The sequence below is a fragment of the Etheostoma spectabile genome, chromosome 13 (genome assembly GCF_008692095.1).
Source record: "Etheostoma spectabile isolate EspeVRDwgs_2016 chromosome 13, UIUC_Espe_1.0, whole genome shotgun sequence".
NCBI lineage: Eukaryota > Metazoa > Chordata > Actinopteri > Perciformes > Percidae > Etheostoma > Etheostoma spectabile.
In genome coordinates this window covers 12,533,316-12,551,339 of record NC_045745.1, presented here as the reverse complement: position 1 = coordinate 12,551,339, position 18,024 = coordinate 12,533,316, and the positions used below count along the sequence as shown (strand labels likewise).

At 40.7% G+C, this 18,024-nt stretch overlaps 2 protein-coding genes across 2 annotated transcripts in view; both read right to left on the bottom strand.

The window, feature by feature from the left end:
• LOC116700737 (adapter molecule crk) overlaps positions 1-3,533 on the bottom strand; it is a 10,433-nt gene extending 6,900 nt beyond the window's left edge. The window contains exon 1 of the mRNA XM_032534166.1: positions 2,974-3,533. Within this exon, the coding sequence (XP_032390057.1) occupies positions 2,974-3,193 (220 nt within the window). The 5' untranslated portion in view covers positions 3,194-3,533. The remainder of the gene's footprint in view (positions 1-2,973) is intronic.
• A 956-nt stretch (positions 3,534-4,489) lies between these two features.
• Positions 4,490-17,189, bottom strand: LOC116700736 (proteoglycan 4). Its single transcript, XM_032534165.1, has 14 exons — positions 17,070-17,189; positions 16,103-16,930; positions 12,158-12,218; positions 11,972-12,073; positions 11,511-11,669; positions 11,274-11,417; positions 9,941-10,141; positions 9,658-9,807; positions 9,431-9,493; positions 8,564-8,621; positions 8,289-8,414; positions 7,618-7,732; positions 6,616-6,767; positions 4,490-5,722 (listed from the first exon to the last, which is right to left on the bottom strand). The coding sequence occupies exons 2-14, from the start codon at positions 16,628-16,630 to the stop codon at positions 5,596-5,598; spliced, it is 1,986 nt and encodes a 661-aa protein (XP_032390056.1). The 5' UTR covers positions 16,631-16,930; positions 17,070-17,189; the 3' UTR covers positions 4,490-5,595.
• Positions 17,190-18,024: the final 835 nt, after the last annotated feature.

The following is an 18,024-nucleotide window of genomic DNA, read 5'->3' as shown; positions in this document are numbered from 1 at the left end:
GGACGGAGACCAGTGAAAGAAAATAGAAGCACTTTTCCAGTGATGGGTGAGCGTTACTGCGCAGCCTGTAACTGAGATTGACAAAGTAGTTGTGACGTGGGCAACGTGTCTGAAAGTTGTAAGTCTTCTGGTAGCCGTGCCAAGAGAAATCTCAATCATTGCCAATCAGCAGCGACGGAGAGTGTAGGAATATGTTAGGAGATAACATAGACAAGGCTAATTACTGCTAACATGCTGGTTAACGTTAGTAATTAAACAGCTGATGTAAGTCGAAACTGTCTGCGTGCTTCTTCTGACAATACAGTGATTTGTCAACTATGCAACAGCAAGTCCTGTGGTTATGACACAATTGGTGGTCTATTTTTACAAAAATGTCTGCCACCGAGCCATAACGTGAGGTACAAGGTAATGGAGCCTTTTATACATTGTCGTGTTTCTTTAGAAATAAACAGACAAATAGAGTCTTTAAACGCTTCAGATGTAAAGTTATTCACTGTCAAAGTGGCGCCAAAATGAATGGCTGTCACTGGGATGCTAACTGCAAGTGATGGCTTCGTAGCATTAAAATGGCGCCATGGGAGCTATGCTTAGAGAGGAGAGGCTGGGAGGGGCTAGAAAGTAATATTCAGTTGTCATATACAATTTCACCACTAGATGGGAGAAATTCTTACACAATGTAGCTTTATATAATATATCCAGAAACTCATAACAAACCATAAACAGATTTCCCTAACATTAGTCATTTGTAGTTATTTATGGGTCCTCACCAAAATAATGATAATGCAGTTTAAAAATAAACGTGTTTGTTTTATTGTCACAACAGAGGAACATCAAAATATATTAAAGTTCTGATAAATAAAATATAAAAAACACAAACCTAAAATATGAAACCTAAAGGGTTTAATTGCCGTGACACACCAACCCGACGGCTGACGGGGGACTGACGGCCTCCCTGAGTTGGCCAAAAGAAGTGCTTCGGAACACGCTGAAGCAAAGCCAACAGCTGGCAGCAGTTGATAAGACAAACGTGTCACGTGGGTCTGGTTTCTCCGGAAAGTCAAAGTGGCTTGTTCAGAATACGATTTCATCTTTCGCTAAAATAGTTCACCGAAAACGGTTTTAAGCGAAAAATAGGCCATGCAGTTGCTGAATCTGTCTTCATTTCAGACCGACAAATGTCCGTTTTAAAGATTTTCGTCAGATCTTGAGGGAATCTAGTCACGTTCATCATTTCCGGGTTACAACACCACCAATCAGATTGGTCGGATGAGTCAGACTGCCGGCAGTGCACGCCTTCCGACTGAGCATGTCAGGTCGGCCACGGAACACACCAAACAGACGAACGCTGACCTCGCCAGAGTGACGATTATCGGGTTGTGTGTTAGAGCCATAACATCAGCGTTGTCAACAGGGACGTTGTGGAGTGCCCTCTGGTGGACAAACTATGCAACACCAACACCCATTACATGGTTGAAGGGTGTTTTGTCTTTTTCTTTTATTATTTAAATATTCATTTAACGGCCATTATAAATGTCGATACCAATAGGAAAATACCTAATATATCGGTCTGGCTCTTATTAACACCAATCTTCTTCAATCAAACAGGGCCACAATTACTGGCAGCACTGATAGGCTTGCTCTAACTTTGTCTTTACACAGTACGCAAGACAATTAATTATTCACTGAAAAGTCCAACATCCAACAGAGTGCTGTGTTTGGGGAGACTATTAGATTAAGGGGATGATAAAGTTCTAGAAATTAGTCTCAACTGGGGCTAATGTAATTTTATATCACCATATAGTAAGTCTTCTGGAAATTCAAATGACAAACTATAAACAAAGTAACATGAATGTTTGGGGTAATTCAGTGGTTTAAGTCAATGACAAACCAAGTGCACATCATACTGTTTGTTTCTGTTTAAATTTTGTCACCATCGTTTCTTCTAGTTTAAATAACAGATCCCAAAACGTACTGTTCCTTCCCATAATGGCCCACTAGTTAGGATTTACTATAGAAAGATAAACATGACCCAATGCTAAGGAAGCCTAGAAAGGATCAGGATTGGACGCCAGCCATAAACACGTACAAGCACAGCGATAGACCTGCAAGCAGGGCTATGTATGTGCAACAGGGCAGGATCCACATTCCAGAAACACCAATCTGGCCAGTCATCATCCAGTTGTGACAGGCCAGTCTGTCCAGTTCCATTCAATCCTTGTAGCACCAGTAGCCCACCACACTCCCGCTGGGCTACCATCCTGCTGTCCACACTAGGACAAAACACAGCCTCAACCCCAAAGTCATGAAAAAGTAATAATTGATAAAGTAAGTCTGATTGGTTGTTGATAGCTAGATAATTGGCAAAGTAAGACCAAACTCCATTTAAAAAGTAACCCATTTAACGCGACGCTGCAAACACAGAAAGTAACTTAGACAGTTTTTACATCGGCGTATCTTTTGATTTCCTTTAATTTTAGGTTCAATTGTTACATCGGATACACGAGGATAAGCCTCAATAAAGCAACCCATATATATTTTCAGTCAAAGTTCAGACCGACTCTTCTAGTCTACCCACAATAGCTAGGCAGTTAGCTAGCTAGCTAACGCTAACGTTAGACCGCGGTGGGCGGTAGCAGCAGTGTAAACGTTTTCATTTTTGTTCTAAAGAGTGAATATTACTATATTATATGAATGCCGACTTTGAGAGTACCTCCCAAATACATGGAAACAACTTAAACTTCTGTCATAAAAAGGCATGAATATCTGCAGATTTCCTAAGATCAAGTTAAATTAGTCCATTCATAATGGACGTTTGGAGTGGCTTCACGAGAGAGGGGGAACTTACGGGGATAGCTAGCTGAATCAAAGCAACCAAGAATTAAAATGAAAATACACACTAACGTTAGTATCTGATAAACATGTGTAACGTTAGCAGTGAAATACCTAGCTAGGTGGCAAACAATTCAACCTTACCTGAGCCAGACTGCCGGTTGTTACTGATGCTGTTGATTATATAATGGGACACTTTGGAGTTCTCTGATACGGACAGCACGTAGTCACCAGGGCTGGTAATTGAGTCTCTCACCAGGAAAACGCCATGTCTATATCCTTGTAAAAGAGATACTGCTTCCTGGCGGCTTAGCTTCCCCCAGTACCAGCTAGCACGGTCTTCGGCATCAAAATTACCGGCCATGGCTGTGAAATCCTGTGCGAGGCTTGAGGCCTTTCCTCTTCGCCTCTCCCTATCCGCAACTCATACAAAACTTTGGTAGACTGACGCCTCCTCTGAAACAACTGTATAATACCCCAATTTTTGCAACTTCCACGAGTACTGTAAATACGTTTAAGTTGACGGAACTGCTGTTGCACCACAAAAACCTAATAATCAACAGCTTAAACGGTAAAAAGAAAAACAATTAAATGCAAAACTAATGTGTAACAAGAAACTCCGGGATTGAAATGGCGGATCTGGGGAAAAGTTGACCTCATCTACCGGAAGGGATGCCCGGGCGATGGGAAGCGCTGCGATGCGTTCACGCTGCATAAAACATATTGTAGATACGATTTACATACTCTTCCACTTCTTCTCTGAAAATTAATTAATTACATTCTAGGGAATGCTTTAGATTAGAAGAAAAATTGTCCTGCCAGGTCTTAATTATCATTAATATAAACTAGGAAATTGTGTGTGTGCGTGTTATACCTATATATATATATATATACACACACACACACACACACACAAACAACATATAAAGCTCCTAAGATAACTTGATTTAGTAAAGAGGATTTAGGTTTTATTTTGTTTAATTAAGTTTTTCTTTATTTTTTTTGTTTCCTGCATGTATCGCTGGTTCACAGTCCAGTCCAGTTAGTGGCAGTAATGCACCTTTAAGTTGGTTTGCCAATCGCCAATAAACCAGAAAGAAGAAGAATAGAACAACGCAACCACTTGATTTGCTCTTAGTTAATGTTGGAACTACTTTGGAGCCGTAAACGCACCATAACGTTTATTTGCAGATTTTGGTTGCTCTTAATCAGCTTTTAAACAGTTCACAAACGTCAATGTTGTGAGTTTAAAGATAAGTTTTTGTTTTACAGCAAAGCAAAACTATGTCAAACAAACCAAAAATTCTAGAAGTTGGGATCTCTCATCTTGTGAGATTCTCAAACCCACCGGTGTAAAGTAAAGTTTACAACTGGTATGAACAATTTTACTATGTTGTTGGGGGGGGGGGGGGGGGGGGGGGGGGGGCTATGACATCTATGTCATAGTCTATAATTGACACAGTTAAAATGAAGATTGGTTAAGTAAAATAAATAAAAATAAAATAAAAAAGAAGAAGTATTTTACGTCAGTGGCCTACTACAACTCTATTTATTCTACCAGTAGATGGCAACAAACACTCAAGCTCTCAAGTTAACTCAAGTTATCAAGCACGAGGCTTATTATTTCTCACACAATTTGCTGATAAACCCTACATTTTCCAAACCTTTTATTTGCCATCGGGACCAAAAAAAACTATGTAAAAAAAAATAATACATCTGTCCATTCAAGAAGCATGTCAGTAATGTGGACCCCTGGGTAAGAGCTGACAGGTTATAGGTTTGTTATGGATGATAAACAGTCTCCCACACCATCCCCTTTGTTTTCACATTCAAAAGTTGATGGCTGGCTTAAGTACATTATTGTATAACATGTTAATATCTCTCATTTTGTATTATTTAACAAGAGAGAAGTTTCCAATATATTCAGCTACATGTCTGTGGAGTAACTCTACAGATGTTGAGCATGAAGTTGTATTCTTGACCATGAAAATTGTACTTTGATATACAATTCCCAACTCAAGATCGACTTACTAGCTTTTGACCTAAGAATAGCACTGACATGGGTTTTGTTTTCGTGCCCAAACTGAATAACATACACTTTATAATTACTGAATTGTTTAATAGTGTAGAAATACCTGCAATTTGTGTTGGTGTCAACTACTATCTCTGGCATCAGCCACTTACAGAATCCCACCTACAATCCACCTCTTGACCTTATTGGTCTTTGCTCTGCTCACCACATTGCAAGACTTGACTCAAACAAGACGCCTATTCATTGTTACTGGAGCATCTCTGCGCTGGTTCACAACTCTTTGGCTCTTTTCAGGTTGCCAAACACGGATCACCAGCAGCTATTACAAACTATTATTATGTTTTAAAGTGAGTGGGCAATCTTCCCTTCTTTGATTATAGCATTGTTACTGATTTTGAGAATTTGATAAAAACCAACCTTCCTCTCGTAAATACAGCAACATCAGAGCCACACACATCCCAATACATGTCATAAGAAACTGCATTTTAAGAATCAGCGTCAGTCCGCTATAACTTCTAAAGGAAATGGGTGGAACTGGTGAATGCACACATACGGTATAAAACCAATTTGAAAGAGAAAAAAAACATTTGTCAAACACTAACGTCTGATTCGAACAACAGTGGTTTCCTATCAGTTTGCTTGTCAAAAGGCCGGTTTTAAGCAAATTCAAAGTGTTCATGACACACTACTGTTTTTAATAATATCTAGACTGTGTATTCTACTCTGATACAGAGTTATTCAAACTTCTTCAGGTGGTTGTAGAGGGACTGGACGTATGTAAACACACACATGGGGTCTGGCTTGTCCCCCATCTCCATCATGTCCTCCACCTCGATCAGACGGAGACAGTCAGCCTGCTCCCTGAAACGTATAATTATGGGTGTAAATATAAACAAAATAGTGCAACAGATGTCTCTATTTCCACTGTAAGACAACAGAAATGCAGAAATTCCAATCATTCAAAGCCCAGCCAAAACATTGCGCTCCAGCCAAGACTCTTTCTGTTTGGATTTTGGAACTCTTTCAGTTCATACAGGTCCAAGTAGTCCCTGATCACTGGGCTTAAAGAAAAAGTTTGACGTCTTAGAATCTAGCGTATACTGATTTGCTTTCTGGCAGAGAGTTGGACGGGGTATTTGAGACCACTCATTTCATATATATATATATATATATATATATATATATATATATATATACCACAGTTTATAAATTTGAACATTTAGTCAAGTCTGTGTAGACTGTCCATGTTTGGACCATCCAAACCAATGACATTCATGTGATATGATCCAAAGATATATAAATATGTATACTGTGTATACTGTGTGTGTATACAGTGTATGTGAATATATATATATATATATATATATATATATATATATATTATCTTCTTTCTCTCTCTCTATCTCTTTCTCTCTCTCTCTCTCACTCATATGTCATAAGTCCTGTCCACCTTGGAATATGACAAAATTTAAGACAATAAAGACATTTACCATTTTTCTGGTGGCTCCATTTGGCAAAAGTTACATGGTCTTACTGAAAAGTAAATTTTAGCCATGCTGTACTGCGCTCCAGACAAAGTTTTGCACCTGTCTGATTTAATGTTAAATGTAAAAATATATGCTGTATTATCTTTTAAGAAAAGGTCATATTTTTCCTTGGTTAGAATATCTTTAATTTGAGTACAGATGTATTTGAGTAAAATCAAGTATGCTCACTAACTCCCAGCCTCATTCAGTCAACCTTAGCCAGCTTACTCTGCGGTGGTGAAGGCCAGCTGGAGGTTGTGTTTGCGGTTTGCAGGGTCCAGCGTGTTGTAATCAAAGTCCAGAGGGAAGAAAGAGTGAACCAGAGCACAGAAAGCCATCCCATCACTCCAGCTGGACGAGAAGTTCTGGATATCAATGTTCTGAGAGAAAGACCATCGTGGCATTCATTATTCATTCGTTGTTGAGTTGCACTTATTCTGTATGTCTTGAAAAAACTAGCTGTCCAGTCTGAAATAAGAGGGAACGCTAATGTATCATCTTTTTGTGCTTTCGACTCTTTTCTCTCATGTTAAAAAGCCTTCTCCAACTATTGTCTAAGTTTGAGTGGAAATGAAGATGTTCAAATTTCCATTTCGTCTGACTATGAGAATCTGCTGGTGACGATCATGTGATATGATCTTCATATTAATTGTATTTATTCCCGACATGTATCAAATAAGTACAAAAAACCTACAAGTACAGCAAATACAAATGACAGTAAACATAGCAATCTCTCAATACACAACTTCTCATAAACAACATAAACAAACAATATAAATAAATAATATATAAAAGTCATAAAAAAAGTAAAGAATGAATGATCGTTGAACCTTGGCCTATGTGAATACTCTAATGAAGGCCATTAGGCCAAAATGTTAGCATGGTTGTTAGACAATAAGTCTTTGAAATTAGTTTGTCCTGAAGATCTGTCTGTGGGCTACCTTTTTAGCTCCGGGTATTCAACAGTGGAACTCTATAAAGTGTACAGAATGTTTTTAAATTTGAACATTTAGTCAAATCAGTGAAGACTGGGCGATTCCATCTGCACCGATGACATTCATGTAAGATGATCAAAAGCTAAAAAAACAGCTACTAAATAGACCTCACATTTTGAGAGTTATTCTGAAACATTAAACCTTTCAGAACAAGTGCTACAAAGAACGTTAGTTAGCAAGTATGCACACAGTGTAATACAATTGGAGAGCAATTTAATTAGGAAGGGGGTCATACCTGATAGCCAATGGTTTTTGAGCGGCACCACTCCAGGAGAATCTGTTTTATACCACTGGCACTGGACACGCCAAAACTCTGAGAGCGCTTCAGTTTAGGTTTGGAATCCTTCGGTCTATTCAACAGAAATGCAACACAATGTATCAAAGGGACGGGCGAAGCTTTAAAAATGACAGCTTATAAATATCTCTGGTTGTTGTTTCTGTTCCACAACATTTTGTATGTCACTTTTGGGGTGCGGGATGAAGAGAGGAGTCGTTTTAGTAATTTTAAAATGATTTCATTTATCTTCAGAGTATCTTGGCCAATCAGATTTGATATTAATTCATTACATATTTAGCTAGGCCTACTTTTTTCATCTCTGGTTTTTGGAGTTCGCTGTGCAGTAGTTGTGTTGGGATATAGTTTGTACGCAGTGTCAGCTCAGCGGTACTTTATGGAGGGGAGGGACGAGTGAGTTTTTAAAAGGAGACAGAGGTAGAGTGGTCTGCAGAATACAGAGCCTGTGTAACATAGTATCTTTAGACTCAACGTGGACACCCCCACCCCCACCCTTCCCCCCTTCCCCAGCACCCCCTGCCGAAAATACCTTCCCACGCCATTGGAATGTATGACATGTCATTGATAGGTATGATTTAGGACGAAATGGGGAATATTTGAAATACACTTACTTTGTAGGCTCTGAGTTCATCCTCTCAAAGAGGGCCCGCTTGGCCTGAGCCCCATTGGAGCGTGGCAGCGTTTGGGATTTCATCACATCCTGTTTAAACTCCACCCCCCCTGTCTTGTTCCCTTTCCTGTGGAGAAACAGTGGACAACCATTACACTTGCACTGATGCTATCAACAGGTTGTAAATGCACAGTACACCACGTCAATCTACATTAACAATAGTCAACCGCTAGTTTTGCTTCATGTTACAAATCAGGATTCAAGGTCATGACTTACTTATCCAAATGAGGTGAGAAACCAGATTTAATGATTGATTTGGAGGGAAGTAATTTTTCTGCAGAAACAGAAAGTCAGAGTGAACAAGAGCAATGGCATGAGATCAGAGGTGGAAGAGCATCAAATCCTTTATTTAAGTAAAAGTACTAATACTCCACTACACGTAAAAGTCCTGCAATCAAAAAAAGTATGTAAGTACAATCAGCTAAATGTAGTTAAAGTACTTCACGTAAAAGTATCCATTGTGCAATAATGTAACGTAAGGGTTTTTACTATTATATCTGATGTTTCTGGCTTAATATTACGGCTACATTAATGTGTCTGTTGCATTTTACTGCTGTAGATGTTAAAGATTTTTTGCTGCTTTGTGAAACCACGTATCTCTAAAAAGTTAACTTCTCATCGTGTCAGAAACAGCCGGGTTTTCAGCTTTGTGACGATGCATTTTCCTGCTGATCCAAGAGCTTTTTAAAGACTCTATTTAGCTTAAGAAGTAGAAGAACTTTCTCAACACATAAAGGAACACTTCATCCTTCAGTGTGTCACAAACACTCATACTGTAGTGGAGTACAATACAATATTGACCTCTGAGATGAAGTAGAGCAGAAGTATAAAGTTGCATGAAATGAATTGTCTCAAATGTGTACTTAAGTACAGTAGTTGAATAAATGTACTTAGTTACATTCTGCCACTGCATGAGATAGATTCAAAAGATACTAAAAACCAACAGAAAGAAAAATAGCTTCCACATGCATTTAAACAATAAAAACAAACACCTTGTACTGTAGATGCTTGCATGTTTGCATACGTCTCATTTGAAATGCCCTTGTGAACTTTAATGAACAGGCTTCACGAGGTCTGTTTTACCTGTAGGCTGAGGAAAGCTCACACTTCTCTTCAGACTGGGACTGGGTGTCTTGAGAACTGGTACTGAATTGATGAGGTGACACAAAAACAAAACAAGGGTAAAGGTGAAGGAGAATGTTGGAAAACAGAAGAAGTCAAATCAAAATCTTTAAAGACATGTTAACAAGGAACTACCAACTGTGACCTTTGTTTTAGAGATAGACCCTTGAATCCTTGGTTGAACTTACCACGCTTAAAGGGATATTCCCCAGGTTTTACTTTAGAGTCCTGTGATGCTGAAAGACTCGGGGACGGCGCTGTTATAGCAGATGATGAAGACTCTGTGTTGGGTTTGCTCATGGCAGGAAGGGGCAAATATGCTTTGGGTTCAGTGGCGTCTAAAGAGAGAAAGCACATGAAACTTTCCCCAAATAATCAGTGTAAATACATTAATTCATATATGCTTTAATTGTCCTTTGGAATATTTGAAGATATCTGAACAGAAACACCATTAAAAAGCATTGTACTCACCACTTTTAAAAGGATATGTGCCTCGTTTTGTTTTCGGGGATTCTGGGATTGGAGGATTCGGTGCAGAAGCAGCACTCTGATCAGGTTTGGATGCAGCAAAAGTCTCGGGGGTGCTTTTGGACACAGCTGTAAGAGGATGATGGACCAAACCCTGAGACACAGAGCCTGGCTGCTCCTTGGATACCTTTGTTCCAGACGTACCTGCGCAAGTGAAGATGGAATAGAATAAAAACAGGAAAGAATCTGGAATAAATGGAGAAAAAAATACCAACCTAACATGACAAATGATCCGATTACTGTTGACATATTTGGTCTGTTTTGTCTGGTCCTTGCTCAGGTGTTCCAGATGGTTGCTGGGGCGTTGTTAGGTGGTAACTTGAGGGCAGTGGTAAAAGAAGTACTCTGGATTTGGACACGCCCTGAGTCTACCTGTGCCATGCACTTCCAGCCGTGCGTTTAGATCGTTAAAATAGGGCCCACAGCGTGTGTTGTCATCTGAGCATCTCTGTTTTTTTGTTTTGACAGCAGGTCCAGCTGCGTGTGCGACTTGATCAGACGCCAAGGACTGTGACAAAGCGTCTGCAGAGGAGGGTCTGGCGAGTCCACACAGCATTCCGGGATGGGAGAAAAACGTGCTCTGGTTTATTGGCATTCCTTCAAACCAATCACAATCATCTTAGGCGGCGCTAAGCACCGGACGGAGCCACGGTCCTGCTGCAAAATAACCTCAGGAAGGAACTTGTTGTGGTGTAACTTGTGTATGTTCAAAAGTTCTTTCAGTCGTGCAACAGAAAACTCAGATTGGACAGATAATCTAGCTCGCGGTCTGGATTTACCCTGCAGAGATCTGAGGAGCAGGTAACCATAGTCCTCAGAAATCAACCAGAGTTTAAAATCCCAACACAAAGAAAGCGGAAGGTGACATCGGGCTGAAAAGAGTGAACTCCGGCGGAATTTCCAGCGGCACGGGAGCAATCCCGGAAGTGGAACTCTGGGATATAAACTAGCAGAAAGGCTACTTTTCAGAGTGAAGGTTATATTATTCTATTTTCTTTTTCTTTTTTATCACAAACAAATACATGTAAGAGGTGGTTAGAAGGGTGATTGGGGTGGTCGCTACATTGTTTAAATGGTAAGAGGTGTGCAGGGTTATTATGTGACTGTTGTCAGAGTGGGAAAGACATCTTTATTATTATTATTATTTACTAATATGCAGAGAGTAACAAGGTCCAGTGGTTTTGGGGTCCTATGAATGCATCTCCATAGTCTGTTAACATTTAGAAAATGTAACCAACTATCTGGCCTCTTACAAAAGAAGTTTCCCCTGCTTCACCTGTTGGAGCTTCTGCTGTTGAATGACCTGCTGCTTTAGGCACCAAAGCTGGAGACAGGGCAGGCTTGGTGGCAACCAGACCCTCCGGACCGGGTTTGGTTGTCATGGCAGTGACGGGAAGATGGGGCTGGGGTTCATCAGCGTCTGAAAAAGAAAGTAGTTAAGATGTGAAGTAATGAGTTTGGTGATCCTGACAAAGCAGGCTCAGACTGAAACAGAAATAGATTTCCCTCTCACCACATTTAGAAGGAGACTCTACTGGTTTTATTGGAGTTTCCTTCGTTGCTTTGGGCGCTAGGGCAGGAGACTGAGGGACAGCTGGAGCTTCAGAGCTGGGTCTTATCATTGCAGTGAGGGGACGGTGGGGTAGGGTTAGAAGACCTGATTCTTCCTGGTCTGGAAGTTAAAAAGATCAACTGAAAACATTCATTCAACCAATCACGTTCTTAATAAAACAATCATTGACAGGTATAGTGCTAGATTTCTATAAACAACCATTATCTTTGACGCATCAGTGTTCATTTAACACCCCAATTTTAATGATTAAAAAAATCATAATTGTTGTTCCTTTTGATCCGTTTACAATCTGTTGCTGCAACAGTGTCCCCATGTGGTGCTGGCAGGTCGTTCCAATAAAGCCACCAAAACCATATTATGTAGTGTGAATGTAACTAAAACAAGTACAGGACGGAACTGACCAGGCATGTTGGGGGCTTCCACGGTAGGCTGAAGACAGTTAGTCATGGCAGAGGACTCTGTGCTTGGTTTCGTGATGGCGGTGAGAGGCTGGTGGGAGCCTTCTGTGGAGACATAACCATGCATAATCAAAGGTAAGGTCATCTTGTCAGGTTCCCTGTGTGGAACTTCTCGGATTATCCTCCTACCTGGGATCCCATTCTCTTGTGCAGTCGTGGCAACATTTTTCTCTCCTTTTGCATCAGTGCCCTGTTCAGTAAAGACAAGATGTAACAAAACCTGCAATTCTAGTATTTATCTTTTCAGGAATTAAAAAGTGTAACATCCACAAACTGGTAGGGCCATTTGTATCCTTAAAGGGACACACTGAGTGAACGGAGGACTAATGTGAAACAACATCATCATCCAGCTATGAAGAAGACGACCCCTAATTGGCAACTTTATAGGGATCCAAACTTGTTGGTAATGTATTTCTGGCAAGATAAAATCTTAGTAATTTGAATTTTTTAAATTACAGCAATATCATTGATTGATGGGAAGTCGTTTCCTCCTCCAGGATGCTCAATGAGCAGGTTCTGATAGCTATAATAGATATAGATATAGATAGATATAATGGCTTTATTGGGGTACCGTGTCTAGTGTTAAGAAGGACATTACAGTTCTAGATGTTTGATTTTAGTGCTTATACAATAGGAAGGTGTTACTCCTGGCTGATTTGGAAACTTTTTGATGTGGTGAAATTGCTAAATTCAGAACACATTCTTGAGGTCATGTTACAGATGGAAAAAACATTTTGTATGTAACTTTTTCAACTTTGAGGTCTGAATCAAGTATGACTGCACTGTTCAATTGCCTCTGTTTGATGTGTTGACATTTGCCTGCCTTGTTAATGGCATATACTATACACTATATATATATATATATATATATATATATACATACATACATACATATGAGCCATTAACAAGGCGGCTGATGCAGACCTAAATTAAAATTGGTAGGGGGAGGGGATGGGGGCTTTTAATCTACTGTGGTTTATTAGTTTAAAAAATAATGTTAAAACACAACAGACATAAATAAAGAATTTTGCGAGTAATCCCATTTCCTTTGCCAGCTATTACCTGCGGAAGGTAAACTGCAAGAGATGCAGTCTTTTTATACATTTGTCTTAGCAACACCACTCAGTGATTTGCTCAGAGCAAACAAAGAGAGTTATTTTGTCTATCAGACTGCTGTGGAGTTAAAATTAATTTTAGGCCTTTATCCTCCATGGTAAATCTGAATCTGTGTGTGTGTGTGTTTGTGCGCTCACTTCTCTAAATGTGTGATCTTCAGCTGTTAACAGCTGAAAGCTTCTCCTTTAATGACAGCTGTGGCCAACAAACCCATGTTCCCACTGAGAAGCTATTTTAGATTTTGCAATCATTCACTTTGCAAGAGTTTCCGCTCAACTCTTCTTACATCCCAATATAGCCCCAAATGGATGCTTTGGAAATCGGGGAGTTAGCCTGCAGTTAAAGTATATCAGCCTGAAGCTTGGCCTCTATTTGCCCCTTGTCCCGCAGCGGTCTGGCAGCCACGCAATAGAGCCATTTCAGCCGGCCCGTCAACTGGTCGTCAGGAGTAAGATTAGCACCCCAGTGATCTGTGGGCTCCACGACAGCTCCTGTAGGACATCACAGTCTGACTCTGTCTGACTCTGTAAATCCACCCAGCCTTTGGCTGGGGTTACCTCCATATCACTTTGGCTCTTTCTTAGAAACATGCAAAAACATTGTTTACCACTATTGACGAATGAACTGTCAATGCCCTAACAAAATGAACCATAACATTTCACATTGTATTCAAATTGCATACATTTTACATGTTTTTTATTTTTCAAATTTGAAATTTCCGTTAAAATAATTTCATCAAAGTACACACTGCAAACAGCCCAACCAACTTCTAATCCAATTTAGAGACACCTAAAACACTTCAACATCAATCAAGCAAACACACTTGGTACCTCTAATAATTATTTTAACAATTCATCAGATTACTTCTTGTATGCTGTTGCCCTCAACTCTACGGAGCACTATTGCTCCTTTCAGTTCATTCATTTGGTTTTACAGCCTCAACTTTACTTTCTCAGGCTTAGTCTTGGTCTAAGAAAACAAAGAAGTGGGCACACTTGTCGGATTGTTAGCTTCGGAAAGTTAAGACATTTTTGAAAACAGAAGCCCCCACCCACCCTCCTCAAATCCCACCCAATGTACTTAGGCCTACCATTGCTATCTGCGAGGAAAAACAGGAACTCGTTAAATAAAATTCAGAAGAAAGATGATGTCAAGTTTGAAAATGATGTAGCATTATTATTAAGTGATGAATCAGAGGGCTATCTTGGGTCTTGGGGGGTTTGAACTGCGGTACGTCAGGGGGGCTGGGCGAGGAATGTTGGCAGGGTGTGTGTTTCGACAGGACAGCTGGTTGTCCCTCTCAGGGTGTGGGCCGGGGGTATTATTGACAGGGACCTAGACGCAATTCAACTTTCCATAGGGAGATTTGAGACCCGGATTGGCTGGGAAGCAAGATTCCTGGGCGATTACAGGATAGGGATTTATTATAAACCTGTCTTTAAAGTGTGCGTGCGAGTAACGTCATAAAATTAAAACACAGTATGTGTACTGTGAGCAACGTTATAAACATGTAGTGTAATTTACCGTCAGGTAGTCCACCACATCCCTCACTGTAGGTTTGAATTCACTTTTCAGGACTTCATTAACAAAGCCATCAGCTCCAAAGAGCTGCAGCTCAGTCCCAAATCACAGACCCCAAAATACATCTACCCTTGAGTTGGGGGGTAGGGAAAGTGTATGTGCAAATGCGCGCACGTGCATGCGTGCGTGCGTGTGTGGTTGGTTTGTTCTTAAATTCATTTGGGCCAATGAAAGGATATAAGCCCTGTAATGGTCATTGTAATGTTGGTTAATAATGCAAGGTTCATAATGCTAGATATTCTTATTAGTAGTCTGCAGTTGAAAATAATGATACATACTGGCAGGTGATGCAAAGCCTAATCAGCAGTGCTGTTACCACTGCTCCCCACATAAATGTGTAAAGCTGGAGTCAGAGGTTAAATATATGGTAAACAAACACAAAGTTAAATCCTGACTCTAATCCACTTCTTCATAAAGCTCAGTTCATAAGCATGTCTGATCTTTTTAAGGATTGCATGGTGCTATAAAAGGGGTCCAGCAACATGAGGTGGTTTTCAGACAGACGTCGGCGCAGCGTGAACTCCATCTTTCATGGGGCCACTGTGATGCGACGGTACAAACGCAAAGGGCTTCTGCAAAAAAAAAAAAAAGACACAGGGTTGTCTGGCAAAAAAAAAAAGTAGGCTGACCAAAAATCATCTGACAACTCACTGCACTGGTTAATCGAATACATGCAGGTGCACATTCCTGGTTCATTACTCTGTAAAGGGAGCGTGTATTTCTACTGTTAATCTCAAGACCGCTGCAACAAAAGATAAAATGATTGTCAGCGTGACAACTTTCCAGAGTTGCAGAATTATTTTTCTTTTATAAACCACTGTGCAGTGTTTTGTCATCAGAGAAGCCTTCAAACTCCCGGGTCAATTACTCAAACTGGACTTTATGGAGAGTTGTATTTTAGTGTCTCAACTTTACCTGAAGGAAGGTGTAGATAAAGACAAGTTATTGATAACAGACCGCTATGTGGTTGTCTAATGATATTGGTGATCCTGAGTATTATTAGTTGCTTTTGTGCCTCTTTAAGTGGTGCATTATAATGAGTTGTAGTATGCACATACAACTACTGCATGATTGTCTAACCCTTGGTTACTTATTGATTTAGTAGAGCATCACCTGATCCAAGAGACAAGTTGGTAGGTGGAAGAAGGAAGTCCACCTTAGTCCTTCACAGCTGAGACCAGGTGCATAATTTCTTAGAACCCAGGCCCATTTACAACACCCTACACCTCTTGATCCCCCCTCCATGCATTCATTGTACTACTGATATTACAGATATGCTTATCTAATGATGTTGTTTATGTTGGTATCCCTCTTTTGTTGTAAAATTCTTAATTCGTCAAACTGTATCGCCTATAGAAAACCAGAATGAGTACTTACGTTCATTTCAGCATGTCTCTTTGCTCTCCAGGGAGGAGGGGCTGGGTTGTTGCTGGGACCGGCAGCAACAGCGGCGGCGGCGGCGGCGGCATGGCTTGATCCTCCACTTGACTCTGATATTTCTGAGTATGTGGAAGTGGACTGGCTTGACTGGCTGTTTTCTGATCTTCCAAAGTTAACCAGACCTTTCTGGTCTTCTGAATGTCCATTCTCTACACTATCCTCCACGTTCCTCCCCTTCACTTCAGCAGGACTCCTGTCGATCTTTATCCCAGCGAGACCCTCCACCAGGCGGCTGAGGGCCTCCAGCTTTGACCTAAGCTGCAGGTTCTCCTCCTGCAGCCTGGTCACAGCCTCGACCAAGGGTCCATTGGAAATACGCAGCTCCTCGATCCTCTGTTCTATGCGCTGCTTGAAAACACTTACATCCACGTGCACCTCCCTTACAGCAGCTTGCAAAGTGGCCCTGAACTCAACTTGAGCCTCGCTTCCCATTGTCTCCCGAACACCCTCTGCGGCTTCATCCATTGCTTCTGTATTGAGCCTCACCAACCCTGAGATTCAAGTCAAACGAGTAATGGGATGGTCAGAAAGCAAACCTTCAATCTTTCTTGTCTTTTTTCAGTATGCGTCCTGAAAAACCAGTTGGAGGGTTTGAGCTCTTGACCAAATAATGTAATCTTTACCAAGTCATTTACTAATACCATGACGTTTCAGCAAAGGATGACTTGCTGCAGGAAGATCCCTTGGTGGCAACTCACTGAAGTCCCATCAAGCTCCATGGAAGACTTCTCTCAATGTGTGTATTCTCTTACGCTCTCCTCTCATCTGGTCAAAGTAAGAGCAGTTGTTATTTATAAGTTGTGGAAAACTCATGCACAATGTCATCTTGGGAAAAGAGGTTACGTACTGCACGGGCAGATCAGGTTCTCAGTGCATGCAGGAGCTGAGGAATGATCAAACTAACCTTTCGGAAGGGATCCGGTTGAAGTGGCAGACGATTGGTGGTGAATCCACTATGTGTTTCCTGGATGCTTAGCTTACCCCTGCTGCCCCAGCCCAGTGGGTTGTCTAAGCTATCTGTGTCTCTTAAGCTTGGGAGCAACAGGTTTGCCTCTGTATTTTGGGACAAAAAAGGGGGCGGGGACCTATTAAACGGGGAGGTGGGGCCAGGATATTATTCAAATGTTTTTATCCTTCTTTGCTGCTGGTAAAACTGTGGCAATAAACAGCAGGAATGCAGTTTCCTGAGTGTCTGTTTGAAGACCTTCCTTGGGGAATTTTATTCTGAAAGGTATACTAGAGGGACAAACCTGGTGTCAACAAGGGAGAAAACCTTTTTTGTTTACTAAAACTGTACTCCAGTTTCTAAATTAAATACAAATTGAGATTGTTTTTACTGTAATATAGTAATGTAGGAAGAAAGCTATGCCAATTATTTCTAGGCTGCTGTTTAAATGTTACATTTACAGACCTATGGTGGTCTGAAAGTGAAAACAATTCTACCCATAGATTTATTAGTCATTTTATACTTTCAATTAGAGTGTCAGATAAACAAAACAGAAAAGCAGGATGACTTTCAATCCAGCAGCTGAGCAGATCTGCCTCAGCTTGAGCCAGCAGTGCCTCTGGGTGGCCATGACTTCCAATTACAGCTGATAGAAGCACCAACAGCACCATGACCAAGCATAGACACTGTCCGTGTGTTCATTGGCATCATTGAAAACGCATCATTCACGTCACTTCATGGGGGGAATCAGAGGTGGGAACGTGGGGCTGGATTTTGCTAACAGAGTTTCCCAGTTGCTGACGTACAGAAACACGGCCAACGATCGTTCAAATGTGTTGAATGGTTAGAAACTTTTCCTAAATAAAGAAAATGCACGCATGCATGTAATTTATTTTTTTGCCAAAGGCCAAAA